This window comes from Drosophila teissieri, chromosome 2L (genome assembly GCF_016746235.2).
Source record: "Drosophila teissieri strain GT53w chromosome 2L, Prin_Dtei_1.1, whole genome shotgun sequence".
NCBI lineage: Eukaryota > Metazoa > Arthropoda > Insecta > Diptera > Drosophilidae > Drosophila > Drosophila teissieri.
This window is the reverse complement of record NC_053029.1, coordinates 15,735,310-15,752,927: the sequence shown is the minus strand read 5'-3', so window position 1 is coordinate 15,752,927 and position 17,618 is coordinate 15,735,310. Positions and strand designations below refer to the sequence as shown.

The 17,618-nt window shown below is 42.2% G+C and overlaps 1 protein-coding gene across 1 annotated transcript; it reads left to right on the top strand.

Moving 5' to 3' along the window:
• The first annotated feature begins 9,184 nt into the window (after positions 1–9,184).
• On the top strand, positions 9,185–11,719 carry LOC122626175 (pickpocket protein 28). The gene is made up of 7 exons (XM_043806330.1): positions 9,185–9,590; positions 9,651–9,914; positions 10,088–10,598; positions 10,663–10,802; positions 10,875–11,005; positions 11,064–11,304; positions 11,416–11,719. The coding sequence occupies exons 1-7, from the start codon at positions 9,319–9,321 to the stop codon at positions 11,675–11,677; spliced, it is 1,821 nt and encodes a 606-aa protein (XP_043662265.1). The 5' UTR covers positions 9,185–9,318; the 3' UTR covers positions 11,678–11,719.
• Positions 11,720–17,618: the final 5,899 nt, after the last annotated feature.

Below are 17,618 nucleotides of genomic sequence, written 5' to 3'. Positions count from 1 at the left end.
ATTTTACAATTTAGGTGCCAGCACTTGCTGAAACTCGAAATCCTACAATTATATTTCATTTCCCCGACTTCCTGTTCATTTTTCAGGGAAAAGTGACACAAACAGTTGGCTGCAGACCAAAACCAGATGCGTAAAATCGTATCGGAAGAGCTTTAAGTCATGGCCAAAGGCAAACAAGACCCACCGGGAAAAAGTCTATATACATATGTATGTATGTGTAGCTAGTACGTATCCATTGGCTCACAAATCATAACATTTCGGTTACGTTTGCCGCTAAATTATACCAGTCGAGCTACTGGAACAGCTACCGCTACCGCCACCACTACCGCTACCGCTACACACACACACACACACGAAATGGCAGTAAATCAAGTTTTATATTTCCCCAAAAAGAAGTTGAGAAATGGTAGGTGGAACTTAAGGGGCAGGCAGGCAGGCAGGCACACACAGTTGACTGGCAATAGTTCCTCTGCTCACTGCCCACATATGGCGTCGATAAATTAAAATTTTCGTTTTTGCCATAGATGGTGGGTGGTGGGGTGGTGGGGAAGGTCGAGCGAGAGTTATGCCCCAGCATTTTGACAGCTAGCCGCCCCACCTGACAATTTATTGTATTATACGGCGGGGGAGGGGGACTGGGAGCACTGGGAACACCCTCTGACCTGGCCAGGCCGGGCCATGGTTCAGACTCCGACTCCGACTCTGGTCACCATCTCTGTCCCTCTGCGGGAGTCATAAAAAATATGCCACAAACCTTCCAACCACCCGCACACACACACACTCTCGCACACACTCGCACACATATTGGCGTTGGCATCAATAATTCTTTCATAAATGTCCATTTCGCCACATATAACCGAGAATCGTTCTGGACAAGAACTGGAGCAGAGTGGGCACCTGGAAATGGATTTTGGTGGGCGGGGGGCTGTGGGGTGGCATGCAGCTCATATATAAGTGATGTTCACGTTCAGTGCTTTTGACAAGCCGAGGATGAAGATCTCGCCGGCCCTCGCCCTCCGCAATACTCTTTCCGATTCTTGTTTTATTTGGCCCACACCCATACCACATCGCAGGTGAAAGCCACCGCCATCGCGCTGGCCATTATAGTTCCCTCTAGCCGCGACCATTTATCATTGGAGCCACCATCCGATCCCATCCCTTCCCAGCCCATTCCTCCCACCAAAACCCATTCGACCAGGCTGGACTTGTCACCCAACCTCGCGCAGAAAGAAAGGAAAACGGCAATGGCAACGGCAGACGGGCATGGGGAATGGAAAATGGGGAATGGAAAACGGGGAATGGGGAATGGGGAATGGGAAACGGGTGGGTGGATGAAATTTATTGGTTGGGGATTTTGTGAAAATATTTCTTCCACCGTTTGCAAATTTATTTTTCCTGCAAAATAATGGAGATGAAAAATCGCCAAAAGATACAAAAATATTACATCGCGAAGCAAAAATAAAACCATGAAAAGCGAAAACGAACGACAAGCTCGAATAAAATATGACTGTCCTTTCTGGCCACCATGTAAATTGTTAAGGTAGCCAATTGGAAAAGAAAGCCCCTCGGAAGATATATGAAGTGTATTGCATCGCGATCGGAGTGTCTACCGTACCCGTGGGACTTGGGTGATCCTTCTCAGTCAGTCCTGGCGACCATTAAATCGCCGACTTGTTTGACAATACTTCGCGCGTGATAAGTGCCGACTGCATATTTAAAATGCAGACATGCTGGCTCTGTGCGAAAGCAGGTAAATCGTAATTCACTGAAATTTACGATTGCAGCAGCAGCTTGGCAGCCCGGCAATGAAAGAAAAACAACAGAATGCTAAACACTTGGGCGGGAGAAAGTCCAAGCGAATATGGGATACTGTTCCTTACTAGCAAAGAAAGCCTTTTTGCAGTAACGCGAATTCTTGAGCATTGTTCGTAAAATAGCCAATATTAAACATTTAAGGTGACTGGCTAAGAATGAATTGTAAGTTTCTAACAAAACTCTCACTTTATCTGCACAAACAAGTATGATGCAGTAGTGCAGTGGCTCACAGTGGCCCGGAGTCAGCGAAGAGTATGAACAAAAGACACCAAACCCGAAGTGCAGGCCACAACAATAATTTTCAAAACCAAATGACAGCCGACAAAACCATATATCATTGTGCATGGAGGCAACGCCACCGTCTTGCCTGACTTTGCCACCCACGATCTGAACTTTTGTCACTTCGGAGGCGTCGCTGGCTGTCTTAACCAGTGTCTGTCGTCACCTCCACCCGACTCCCAAGCCCCAATCCTCATTCCCCAATCCCCAGTACCCGTACCGGCACCGAATCGAGCTCGAAAATTTTAATTTCTTCCACAAAACAAGAGTGAGAGAAACGCAGGAGTCGAGGCGCACGAGTTTTATAAATTGCCAGGCAAGTGCTGCTTAAAAATTGTCGCATGTGTCGCGGCATTGCAGGCAAATTGCGCGCACTAAACGTATGAATTTTTCCATTTTGGCCGCAGACCTCACAGGGGGAACTATCAACGTCTGATGACATTTCCATAATTAGTCGAGCGTGTCTCTCTGTTGGTCTGCTTTTGGTTGGGGTTGCCTGCCCATGTGCTCGTGTTGCATGTTTGGCCGCTTGTCTTGATATGATTTGATTCGATGGCCAGGGAGTGAGCTGCACTTTGGAGTCGACTCGGTCTGGGTTGGGTGTTGGGTGTGTCCCCACACCCGAGGAGCTGGGAGCTAGGAGCTAGGAGCTTCGATGCGACGCTATGATGATGAAGGCCTTTCATATTTATTTATTATGCACACAATTTTGCAGACATCGTTGTGCATGTCCCTGTCACGTCGTCTCCTTCTTCAGTCCCAGCTCCCATCTCCCATATTCCATGTGCGAATTGACGCCGCATTTGTGGTGTTGAAATATTAATGCCGAGAGTTGGTCATGTCACTGTGATTTATGAGCACCGGGAACACTTTCCTACTACTCGTATTCAGGGTAGGGGATACGGGTCTGTGCGTTTAAGTCACGAGCATTGAGACGTTGGCAGCACAAGTCACAATGGAAGAGAAGGCAACGACAGAAAACTGGCATCTCAAATATAGAATGGATAATGCAAATTGTATATAAATCATAGCTAAGCTTCATATATTGGCCCAAATAGGACATTCTACCCCCAGGCTCTCCAATAAATTTGCCTTGATTGAATGATAGCTTTATGGGTGTCATTACATGTTTCGTTTTATTTACCCCATAATCCCCAATAACAATCCCATTAGCCATGCCTAAGCACCAACGTTCCGCCGAAGTAACGCCAAATCGGCATCAGAAGTCGTTGTTGGCCACGTTGATGGCTGACAACCGCTACACGAGAGGAACAAGGCGAAAACAGCTAACCGTTCTGGCCAGCAAACCAGAAGCCCCAATGCAGATACCAGCGGAGCAGAGAACAGCAGCTACTTGTTTGGTAGAGATGGAGGTGGAGATGGAGGTGCAGATGGAGATGGAGGAGCTCCCTGGGTTGAGGTCGCCAAAGCCAATGGCAACTGCATTTTATCTGCAGTCTTCGGGTTCCTCTACTCCTTGAAGAACCGGGATAAATGCGTGAACATTAAATATGCATGACCGAGAACATTACATATAAATAAATTTAGCAAACAGTTTGTATGCAATGCGCCTGCAAATGCATTTTATCGACGATGATGGTAATGATGATGCCCCCTTTCGAAGGTGTTGAAGTTGCAGCCACGGTGCTCACGCAACGTCTGCAACCGGGACTTCGACTGCTGCCTGGGGAACCGCCATGAAACCGATGCATTTGACAGGCCTTCTGGGAGCCCCTGCACTGGAAAAGATCACTAGCCTATAGGAGAACCCATAAGCTATGGCCGATATCTTTCTCTAGCCTATGTTTATGCCCTTTGTCTAGAACGTAATTCAAAGAGAGGGGCAAAGAAGAAAGGGGTAATTCCAGTTATTTTCTGAATCTAACTTTATTGCATTCCTGGAACATTTTGAACAGTGCAGAATCTGTGGAGAGCCACAAAGCACGAAATACTTTATATCTGGCGGTCTGACGTCGATGGCCAATTGCCATCCCATGCCAACCCATGCGAACCGGGCAGCCGGCAGAGTCCATTGTGGCGTTGGTCAACATCGTTGGCCATTTTAAATATGAGCACAATGCTGCTGTTGTGCAATCTTGTCGCGAATTTTCGCTGGCAGCTTGACACTTCACGTACTCTGTCGCAGATCCTACTCCGGCCATCTTCCTGCCCCTGCATCCTTGCCACACCATCGCCATAGCGAATGCTGTCAGCGGCTGCCGTCGTGTTGCATGTTAATTTCTGTTCGCGTTTACCGCGAATATATGCCACGATTTTATAACCACCACTTAGCACGCGCGATTCTGAAAGAAGAAATTCAAATAATATTTCTCGATCGTGCTGTAGTTTAATATTCTAACTGTCAGTCAATCAAATCGAATTGTTCACTAATTAGTTTTCTATTGTATTTTGAAAGCGTTTATTGACGGCAAAACTTTGCCTTGCTTTTGAATGCCAATGATTTTTTGTTGAAATGATTCTAAATGCAAATTGTATACTTTCGATGCACGACGTACCTATAGCTTACTTAAATAGTTTGTAATTCCAAGAAATGTAACTTAAAATATCCATTGCAACACAAATTTTGAACATGCCACTAATCTCACCTTTAGTAATTCAATACGTGTTATGAGATAACAACTTACATATGTAAACGAGCATAGATTCTCCACGAATAGTGGGTATATGAAGCCAAGCCCATTTATTATTTATTAGCGGTTAAAGACTAGGCCAAATCAAGCACAAGGCCAGAAGCGATCGCCAAATGCACCGTTGCTATTTGATTTAAGTTCTATTTCAGCACGATTAATAGATAGTTACAAAGTTGATCGCACTTGTTAACGACCGCCTGTCATCCGGCCAGATCACTGGCGGATATACGATATACGGGTACATAAACGTGCCTATATGAGACATGTTATACGACAGACTCTCGACCTTTTAATAATGTGTCGCCACATATTCATATGTAGATAATTTCCCTACTGCCCGATACTCGACCGCTCCACTGCCGCTGGGGGCCATAAATTATGGGCTATGGCAGCTCGACTGCTGGACTGCTTGACTGCTGTTGATTTTTATCAACGTCATCAGCTTAATTGCCTCACTGTGCGAAGTGGCCTGTTACGAGCCGAGTTCACTCGACTTGCCTTTGCGAATTTATCTTTGAAATACCCACTGCAAGTTAGTGATTCGCGATGGAGAGAGTGCGAGTGCGAGCGCCGTGTGCAGTGTGCAGTGCCTGCAATTACTAATGAAATATGGCTGTCGGTAATTATTTGTTATAAATTTGCATAGAAATTGCAATTTGTGCACCGCACTCCTCCAGCGAATCACAATTCTCTCGCCCAAGTTGGCGGCATTATTAATGACAATGTAAGCCCATGATAAATATCGTTGACACAGTCATTTTAAGCCATATACTTATGCACTTGTTTGTACGACCTGCGATGTGGGGTCGCACTAACTAAGTACTAGTTGATTATAATTCCCATATTCCGCCCTGTGTGTCGCTCATAAACGTCACGGCAATGACTTAGGATTGTCCGGCTAATAAATGGCACCCGGTTGCACTGGATATTGGCCACTGTTGTTGGCTGCTAAAAAGTATAACAATGTTCAGCAATCGTTTTAACCTCAGCCTTACCGTATTTAAATGTATCTGCTACTTTAAGATAAATTATCATTTTACATTCACGTGTTCGCAACTAGAATACCAATTTAAATTATTAAACAGCATTTCCAGCATAGCCAAACTTTTTAAACTAAATCCAAACATTTACTACCAAACTTATGTGGCAAAGCAATAAATATGTCGCACAGTACATATAGTTGTACATATACGGGAAAAAGAGCAGATGTGGCGGAAAATTGCGCTTTTAATTAGGATAATCATGGGCGAAAATCTGTGGCAACTAATGTGAGCAACAATTTACATTAAACGTGGGCCATTTGTAAACAATTTGTTGTGGCTGCGCTCGGGGATAGAATCGCTTACTAAATTATACATTTAATTATATTCCATGATTTTTGTTGCTACCGAACGTTATCGCAGCAAATGTGCCAAGGATTCCCGAAGGGATAATGCAATAAATGTCTTGTTTGGTCAGTTTTCATAATTGAAATTTTGTTTAGTCGAGCCCAAGTTATAATATATTCGATTAGCATTATCGCATATGTACATGAGCATTAATTTGAATGCATTTGGCTACGAGGAATGAAGCAATGGAGGCAAACTTGTAATTTTGCGAGCTGACATCAACAGCCATCCGCCAGCCACTGAGCATTTAGCCTTGGGTCGGTCGGCTAATCGTCTGGAGTAATTCCCAAACAAAACCTGCAACTCAACATGCATAATTTAGGTAACAAATGATAACTCGAAGAAATGTGAAGCCATGCATAAATTTTGCCAGCTCGCAAGTGCCACAGCCTGCAACTGCAACTGGAAATGCAACTGCAACTGCAACTACAACTGCACAGCACATCAGCAGACAGGTAGACATCAAGCAGACAGACTCCAGGCCAAGACAGAGGATTTGCAGGCGAAACTCCTTTTGATTTATTACACAAAACTGACCGAGTCGAGGAGGGAGGGAGGGAGGTAGCAGTGTGGCATCCTTTCCCGGCCTTCCAGCCAACTCGACTCTACTCATCAGCAGCTGCAGTCAGCTTTGTCCCTGCCTCATAATTTCTAAACAAATGCGAATCGTCCAAGTTGGCAGTGGCAGAGTGGTCCTTGTTTGCCACAAGGGAATAACAGTCGTCCATCCAGAGGACCGAGGGAGATGCATACATACAAGGCGGAACTGGGAGTAATGAATGCTCGTAGTTATGCCCTCGATGGCAAGCAGCCTGAATTGATGAGATCATAACGTGTGTTATGACGCCATACATAATGGCCAGTTCCCCCATTCAACTGACACAAGTGGAATTGAAAAAGTCAAAGCATTATGCAAATTATTACTATGCAATCGACGAACAATCCTTAAATCTGCGTACTTCGATTGTAACAAACACTTTTATGCTTTTGCAATAGAAGTAATAACTGTTAGAAGTGATCTTAAATGTCATATACCATTTATAAATATACTGTAGATAAAACAGAGCAGGAACAAATGAATTGTTATTGCTAAGCCTCGATAGAAAATTCCAGCTGCAAATTACAGAGCTTTGTGTGCAGTATTTAATCTATTTCCACTTCTTGCTTTTCCATTTTCATGACCACTGTAAATGTTTAATGAATATCTCTGCCGGCAAAAAAGTTGTTGACCGATGCACAGCTCTTCAACAGCTTCGAATTGGAGCTTCAAAGGGTAATTCCGGCCATTTTTCGACCACCCACAGGAAAAGCATGAATTATTCAAATAGAATTGCTAAAATATGTAAACTGTCGTGACGTTTCGAAGCACTCGCCAATTTAATTACAGTTCCATCAAATGCACACACTCAAGGCAAGAGCAAAAAATATTCAAAAATGCAGACGGACCATTGAATTTTTGTGGCGCTTTATTAATATTTTGCGAGTGTGGCCTCTATGTATGCACACATTAAAATATGAATAATTTAAGCGGAATTGCTCTTGAGCTTGTGGATTTTAAAAGCAATTAAATGGAACACAAATTACTTTGTCATATCTTATTGACTTTCAGCTACGCCCCCCACGTCACGGAAATACAATCAGGAATAAGACCCACCTGTCCCAGTTTTTTGCTTACGTAAAAGTGGGCTTAAAACACTGCTTAGTGAGACTATAGATTCGTGATTCAATAACTGCCGCTCATTAAGTTCATTTATCAATTCAGTTAAGGGCATGTTAAGCCCACCACTTACCAGCAATAATTATCTCTATAAGCCTAATGACTAATAACCATATTCGAGCCACACAAAAACAGAATTTCACGCCCCAATGCGAATACAATTTGCACGCAAATAAAGAGGCAGTCCACCACGTATGACGCCCACTGTAGGCGTTGTTCGGCACGGACATTGCAAAACTTATCTACATAATAATTTAGTGTAGTTTTAAAAGGCCTTTAGCCAATTGATCTGATACTGAAATCTGGTTAAACAGTAGGCAGACACTCTCTACTGTGCGGACACGGACACAGGCGATGTTCAATGTCGGCCGCTGACAAAACAAACAATAAAATTAAATAATTACAAGTCGTGAGTGAATTTCACGCGAATCCAAATGCTGATGCACACACTCCGATAATGCCCCCCCAAAAAAATAAATAAGGAGAGAAAAACTGCAGATACCCAAACCCACACAGAGCTGGCTGAATATTCGAAAAATGCGCAACGGATGCCTCTTGACCAATGGACATTGCAAAAAGCCCCGCTTTCCGTTTTATATCGATGACAATGTCCCCAAATAAGTGCCAACAACTGAGCCACATTCAGGCGCTGGCAACTGGAGTTGGAGTTGGAGCTGGAGTTGGGGCATGTGCATCGCCCTGCCACGCAGACAAAATCGAGCCACGCACGAATGCCACCAGACGATACCGCCACCAATACCAATACCAGTGCCAATGGCAATACCAGGCCGGCATAAAAGGAGAGTATCCCACTGGATTCCAGGAACATGTTTAAACGATGTCGAGCATTCGGAAAAAGAGTAATGTCCGCCGGCATTTCGACCATGGGTGACAATCTTTTTAGCATAAAATCACGGTGACTACACGATGATACTTCCAAATCGGTAAGTCGGCGACGAGATGATTTGATAAGTTCACCTTTTTTTGAATTGCGAGGATTCCCTACTATTCCCAGGTGGATGGAAAGAATTCCTAAGGTAACCAATGTGCTCTGTGTATTATAATATTATATTTAAAATCGTTATTAAGTCCGTTGCCAAATAGTCCAGCAGAAGGAGGATGATATCACATTACTCTGAGATGATTACTCTTCCGCACAATACTCTGTTGCTTTAAATGGAGGTGTTGGCTGTAAGGACACCACATTACTGCATAATGCAAATAAAGAACTAGTATATGGTGTAATGTAGTGGCAGCGCAAAGGTCAGGCGATGTGGGTCTGTAATTAAACTTAAGTAAGTGAATGCGTCGCTGGTGCGTGCGAATTGAAGTCCCCAGGCAAGGACCCACCGGAACTGGAGAGCGCACCCAGTTTTGAGGTGTTTCCTAGCAGTGGGTCGACTATAAAAGGACACGCCGCATGAGTGGCGCAGCTTAGTCGAATTCCACGAGTCCTGTTCTGTGGACAATGGCCGAGATCAGGGAGGACGAGGAGGAGAAGAAGCCGGGCATCAGCATTCTGCCCGGCCCGGAACTGTTGGCCCTTCCCGGCTTCAATACCCGGGCCAGCATTGCCTCGGCTGCGTTGAGTGATGTTCCCAGTGATGTGATCATCAAGTCTCGCATTCGATACGGCAGCACTCTGTCAGCCTGCAAGGGATTACTATTGGAGTATGCCAAGAGCACGACCATTCACGGCATCCGCTACATCTTCGAGGTCCACAGACCCATCTATGAAAAGTGAATAGTTTGTGAATAGTGCTCCCTAAGGGCCTATCTAATAACTTTATTCGCTTCCAGACTTTACTGGCTTTTCTTCACGTGCATTTCCGTTTACTTCGCCGTCTCACTCATCTGGGACACCTATCTGAAGTGGCAGGACTCGCCGGTTATTCTTGGTTTCGATGAGACTCTGGTGCCGGTGCATAAGATACCGTTTCCCACAATCACCATTTGCCCGGAGATCAAGATGGAACGTAATATCTTCGACTATACCAACGTATCGCGACAGCTTTGGGATGAGTACAAGCAGAATGGCAACATCAGCGACATGGATGATGAAGAGTTGAGTATTTCAGGGTATTTGCTTAATAATAGTTAGTCACTTTGATCCTTTAATCACAAACTAATGATCTTGGACGATCAGTTAAATCTAAAATTCGTATAGGCAGTGCCATACTCATTGTACCCTCTAAGATTCATTAAATCACAAGTCCCGACCATTTTCCATATCCTAGCCTGGCTCGAATGGCGGTTGCCATGCACATTTGTGATGCGGAGGTGGTGCAGCGGTTTACCCCATTGCTATCGCAGCTGAACCTGCCGAATGTGGACGTGACCCAGACCCTGATTGACCTGAGTATATCGAAGAACGAGACGGGGCCGTTTTGCAAGTGGAATGGTCGCTTCTACTTCTGCGACAAGATCTTTGACTTCGTGGCCACCGACGAGGGGATCTGCTACCAATTCAATGGGCTGCGACCCAAGGACATATATCGCGACGAGAAGTTCATCAGCTATGTGGATCCGGATGTGGTGGACTTTAACAAGTACTTCGATGTGGATTTGCCCGCTTGGAACGTCATAACCGGCAATTGGTCGCTGGACACCGGGTTCGTGGACCAGGGTCAGAATGCGTATCCCCAAAGGACGGTGTTCTCATCGGTGAAGAATGGCTTCTTCGCCTTCCTGCAGGGTTTGCAGCACAACTTCGACTACGATTGTCGCAGTTTCAAACAGGGCTATAAGGTGTGTGTGTAAGGAACTGGGTGTGGACAGTGGACCTGTGCGCAGCTAATGTGTAATTTGACAGGTCTTTCTCAACTCCCCGGAGAGTGTGCCGCTGACGACGGGCAATTATATCCTGGTCCCTCATGGCGACGAGGTCCTGGTCAGTGTGCTGCCCGCGTATGTCGTGTCCACCGACAATTTGCACGAAATTACCCCCGAAAAGTGAGTGGTTTCGTGTTAAAAGAGATGACATTATGCGATACAAAACATATATATATATCTATCCTTATTTAGACGCCAGTGCCTGTTCGATGACGAGCGATCGCTGCGGTTCTTCCGCTCCTATTCCCAGAGCAATTGCCAAACCGAATGCCTGGCCAACTACACGGTTTCCAAGTGCGGTTGTGCCAAATTCTGGATGCCCAGTGAGTGAACTTTGAATTGACAACTCATTGACTCAAATTGATCGGATTTTGTGTATAGAACCTGTTGGCACTCCCGTTTGTGGACTGAAGGACATCACCTGCTACACAACGGCCCAGGATGAGCTGTATGCCCTGTTGCAAAACCAAACGATGGCCAAGAGTATTGATGAGAGTGTCGACATCACTTGCAACTGCATGCCAGCCTGCACTTCCCTGGAGTACAATTTCGAAATATCCAGGGCCAAATACGACGTGGCCAAAACCATTCGAGCCTTCCGCGAGGTATACGAGCATACAGAGTGAGTGTGACTAACCTAAGATTAACCGAAGAATTCAACTAACATGTATTGCCCAACAATACTGTTTGTATATGAATAATACTATAACTTAATATATAATCTACTTCTCAGCGCTATTGGATCCCGGCTCTCCGTCTACTTCAAGGAGCATCAGTTCACGGCCATTAAACGCACTATTCTCTTCGGGGTATCCACATTGATTTCAAACTGCGGCGGTATCTGCGGATTGTTCATGGGAATCTCCTGCCTGAGTTTCCTGGAGCTGATCTACTTCTTCTGCATGAGAATCTGCGGCAGCTGCCGCGATCGGCGAAAGCACAAGTTGCAACAGCAGAACTCAGTGGATGTGCCAGAGGAAAACTCTGAGAATTAGTCGGCAGTCGGAAAGACCGCAAAATACGATTTGGAAAAACTTGTACCATTATGTATGTAAAGCAAACCCAATTGAATTAAATCAGTTGCAATAAAAACATTGGCGGCATTTAGTTCAGAGCACTTAAACGAGAAAATAAAGTTGTCCTACATCACGATATTTCGCACTCACAATGACACATTCCGAAAGCCAGTAGTAATGAGAGCCCAATTGAGTTTCCAGTTTCCAGTTTGCCAGGTATTTTAATCGATTACAAATTAAAAATGCATGTGATTAGCACACAACCAAAGCAATTGATTTGCTCTAATTAATTGATTGCAACGCTCTGGCCGAACACAGATAGTAATTAAATGTCCTACTTAAAGGCGTAACCATAGACACATAAAGTATTTTATGTGTTCCCAACGGAATTCCTGGGCTTCTTTGCTCTACCACTTTCAGCCATATTTCATAGATGTCGAGACCCCGAAAAGGCATATATTTAAGCGTAATCTGTTCGCACCGAATGTCAGATCTAATGGATTTTGTCACTGGCCACAAATCATGCAAGAGTATTAAAAACTTCAGCATTTTCAGCATTATTAATAAGCCACGACAATAAAAAATGTGTTCGCTATTTGGCTTTGATCTTTTCGTTAGGTCGTGTGGCCGTCGAAAAAATGAAGGGGAAACGATGGAGATTTATCGCAGACAAATATTTTGCCTTCGAGAAAAGTCACTCAAGAATCTGCATTATGCGTATAGGTTAAGTCTCTAAATTCGTATTCCTGTCACAATTTGTTTACTTTAGAGAATTATGAAAGTTTCATATTCGTATATTTTATGATAATTGTAAAACATTCCATATATTAATTTTATTAGGCGTATTTCGGGGTGCTCGGTTGACAAATTGTTGGCACAGCTGTTCGTGTCTAAAATAAGTGGATGGATTTTAGTTAATGACCCTCAAAACCAATTCGCTTAAATTGTTTATGGCTTGTGACGAAAATAAATTCGTATTGGAAGTCGCCAAGGAACAACTAATGTCGGTACATATAGAAATATTATGTTGGCATAAATCAAATGCAGTCTTAGCTTATAAATTGCCATGCTTTTCGCAACAACTCACAATTCTTGGAGCAATCTGTTTCTCAAGACTTGCAGAATACTGTGGAAATTTCCACCTTAGACTCTTCCTTTCGAAAAATCTAGTTTCATACCCAAAGAATGCCTCTAGAATTACCTTTGCGAAATTCAGCATAGCCTATTACTTTGACAAATAAATACAAAAATGATATCTCTCACAGATCCATAAATCAAGTAGAACAAAACACATTGGGTTTCATCAAGCAAACATATCATTGGAACGCCGAAAAAGTCGTACAGGCTAAGGAACAATAACACACAATACAATACAATCGTAGAGCTCATAAATAAATCACACAAACTACAACGTACCAAGAATGTAGAAAAATGAATGTGAAGCGAAAAATAAAAATTAGAAAAACAAATAAATAAGAATCTTAAGCTATACCCGCCAGCCAGCCATCCAACTCGGAGGCGTTTTAAAAAGTATTTTCAAATTAATTTGTATTAGCAGGCGGCTAATAAACAAAAACAAGGGAGCGAGTTCCTCGACTATCAACTACCTATTACTTAGCTTGCGGGATTGGGAACAAGAAGTTGTAGTTTTTTTAGATATGGATGAAAATTGGACACGGACAGCCCGGACACTATTTTCTTTGATAGTTTCCGATATCACAGCATTCTTACGGACAGACAAACGGACGGACATGGACAGATCGACTAGGCTAGTGATCCTGATCAAGAAAATATGTATATTCTTTATCTAGTTCATCTTTCTCTTACATACTTTTTAACAATTCTAGTATACCCTACCGAGTAATGGGTATAATAAAACCAACTCAAGAACCATCGCTGCGAAAAAGTACACAGATCTAGCTGGGAGTGTAGAAAAACAAATATTTTTATTATCATGTCGCGACATATTTCAAGGCACATGCTTAGAATAATGCAGCCAGTCGACAGTGTTTAACAAATTCATTTGGAAAATTCGTATTTCTCGCCTTCTCACACTTTGTGTGTCTTTCAATTTAATTTATTAATCGTGCGTGTTCATCCGCACTACATTTGTGGGCGGCTAATGGCTATGGCAACGTCTTGGCCCATTTCAGATCTGTCGTCTCGAAACACGAAATGGTCTCAAAAATTCTGTTTCCCCTTTTCCACTTTGTGTATTTCTCAATATGCAAACAAAGTGTGGTGCAATCGACGAGCATTATTCACCAAAAAATATATTTAATTATTATGTTAATATTTGTATGCAAATATTTGTAGAGTTTTCAAACCGGCCTTCAATTAATACTTTTTTTATTGTGTTCTGCTTTCAATTATTTACTTTAATTTGTATTTTTAATCGCGGTAATTAAAACTGGATTTGCTCTCAATTTACAACTTTAAACGTACTCCGAACAAGCTTTTGTCACATTAATCGCATTAATTTTAATTTTCAAATTAACAAAATATATAGCTCAGCCTTGGAATCCACTTTATTTATGAGCAAAAAGTCGCAACCCAATCAATTGCCAATAATAAAAAAGGGGTATATAATGTAACATGAAAATATTTAACAATTTTCATTAATCGATGCCAGTAATGTAATAGCAAACCCACACAACCAATCCAAAATAATAATAAAAAAACACTATATTTTATGGCCCTTCTTGCTGACAGATTTATGTTCATTTGCAAAGGAATAGTTGTTCGTTGATATTTTTTGTGTTCATATAACAACTGGTTGTCATACGCACAAATTGCATCGCGTTAAAGCAACCCTACCTTATTAACCTAATTAATTTTACTCCCACCTTTAAAATTACTTAAGCGTAAGCTTATTTACAAATAGATAAAAGGTATTATAACGGCAATCAAAAAAGCGATTTCTTTATGATTCAATTAAACAATTCCTCATCAACAGCTATTCAAAGGGTCTCCAAATTAGCGATTGTGTTGAAGTATTTGCATAATTGAAATGAACAAAAAAAAATCGAATAAAATAAGATTCACATATTTATAATTTAATGCGCATTTATTTTACACCAATGACCATTAATATATGTCAAACTGGCGAATAAATCAATTTGACAGCTGAGCGCTGCTGTTGAAAGACAGAGAGGCCAATAGAAAGACAGTCAGGAAATGCGGGTAAGAAGAGAGTTGTATAAGTCAAAGGAAAGGCATACTGAACATTTTCTGCACTTTACTAAAAATATATATTAAAGATATTAATTATAAAGATATTACATTAATATTAACGTACCTATGCTTTAAAAGTAATGGTTGTATAACTATAAACTGTATTATTTTTTTGTGGCTTTCTATGAAGTAATCAAACATTGTACGAGCCTAAATAATTGTTATTTTCGGATTTCTTGTTTGCAAGGCAACTAATCTGATCTGCTTAGTTAACGAGGGTATCATTTGTATTAGCATATGCAATATTTGTTACCTACTTTGCCCACAAAGTCTACACATCGTAACCGTCTGTCATTCATACCCTCGACTGCCTCGCCACTCGAGACTGTCTGTCAAATGCTGGGATTGATTGATTTATGCATGCATTTAACTTGTTTTTCTGATTTTTATTTCGCTCTCTGAGCAGACAGATAAGCATTAAATTTACTTATGTAGCTGAAACTGCTTAAGAGTATCTCGCAGACAATTGATGGATCACATCTTGCATGCCACTTCCGTTTCAGCTTAAGGAAAACTGTTCTAGCTTGGCGGTAAGTTAAGTAATTATGTATAATTTGTTTAGTATTTTATAAACCGAGCATGGTTGCATAAATTGCGGTTCTAGGATTGTACTTATGCACAAGGAAAAATGGAGTTGCCGAGTTAACACATAATAAGGGAGGAATAATGCTTCGATTCGTACTGATTTTATCTGATATTTATGTATCTATTTCCAGCTCATGATTTTGCTGAGTGCACTGCAAAGATCATTTGAAGTGTATGGCGCAAATCTTGAAAATTATTTGGCTCTGCCTCGGGGCTCAGCACTTAATCATAATCAACTGTCGCGAAACTTCCAAGCCTACCAATCTGGCGACCTACCTAGCTACCCACATTGCTAACTGTTTTTTTCCAGTGGGCCAGCTTGCCGTGCGACTCCGTCGGACTCCCATGAGCCGAAAAGATGAAAACAAAAAAACAGACAAAACAGAAAATATAGAAAAAATAGAGAAAACAAAATTTAGAGACAAAAAGCAAAATGGAGAGCTGGGCGCATAAATCAAAAACGTTGACGCTATGATTATGGCGGCATTGCGAACGATAGCTTTCCAGAGGCCTCCGAGAAAATCGTGCGCAGAGGTGTTACAGCTCTGACAGTTATTCTATAAATTATGACAACTGACAGCTACATTTATAAGCCACAACTCTTGCAGTCGTGCATAAATAAAATCGTTGACGCATGGCCACAACTAGCAACGGCAATAGCCGACCATATTATGGCCAAATGCCTGCTGATTGGGGCCCCGGCTAATTAATTTGACCGCATTAAAAATGTATGCAAGGCAATTAACTTAAATATGGCGATGGTCAGCAGCAGATAAGTTCGGACCGAGGGAAAATTCTCAAGCAGCAGTATCGAAGGAAAACGAACCAATTTCCACAGGGACAGGTAAAGTTTAAACTGTTGTCGGCTCGCCTTATCGCAGTAATCTACATAATTAGCATATAGCCATTTGGGTGGCTGGGTGTTAGCCATCTTGGCCAGCCTGAAGTCGCAATGCAAATAACTTTACATCGATAGCTGGCCAATTGAGGCTAAGTGGCTGTCCATTCGCAAAGAACGATGCTTGATTAAACGACACATTTGAGAAATGTTCTTACTTCAGTTCAGTATCAAGATAAAGCCCCCATATTTGAGGGGGATTTATTCATATTCCAGATGGCACATTTAATTAAATGCTTCTTAGTACTTTATACACAATAAGCCCCTGGCATGTAGAATATGCGCAATGCCTTAGTACAGCAGTACTGACAGCCTAAGGCCGAAAGACGTTGGACTCCTCGCCATTCTCGACATATTTGGTTTGACCTTATTCTCTGCTCAATCAGTGACAAATGCTAATGCCGCAAACAAATTCGACTGGAAGGCACTAAAAATACATAATGAGCAGGCAAACAAAGCTACGAAGATATGGCATTTACATATCCATAGGCAGAGAAGGTGACAAATGTATTATGGCGCAGCACAAGGCAATTCATAAAGGCTTTAATTGTCACAGCCCCATATGCTTGACATCATAAATCGAACTATGTGCGAGTATGCTGGTGGCTGGCTATAAATTATGCCATTAAGTCCTAGCCACTTCCTTATTGATTTGCATAGCATTGGCGAATGTATTGTCGGCACTCTTGTCATCCCATTTGATGGGCTCTAAACCAATAAAATATGGACTTACATAAGGAATTACATTGGCCAGGTGGCGTGACGGGTCGACGGCTGACAATCGAAATCAGAACGCAGACTATGAGGGTAGATCTTAATTCGGAGAACCGCAAAGTAAAATTATACATCTATTGTTTCGTGCTGACATCTCGTGAGCTACGTCGACACTTTGCATTTTGCAAGCAATTAACATAAATTATACAGCGAAAAACGGAATTGAGCAGAAATAAAACCAATAAATTTGTGATACTTCTCCATGGATATTAATGACTTGTGACAGCCCCATATTATTCGATATTAACATTGATAGCCCGAGGCAAGCGATAAAAACACAAATGAATTCCTTGCTTAAAGTGACAATTTTCGTTAAATTCAACCGCGTTTTTTGCTGGGAAAGGCTGTTGCATAAGGGCTTATAAATTATTTATAACTTTTCATATTAATACATTTCAATTTGTCCGAAAACAACTTGGACAAAAAGGC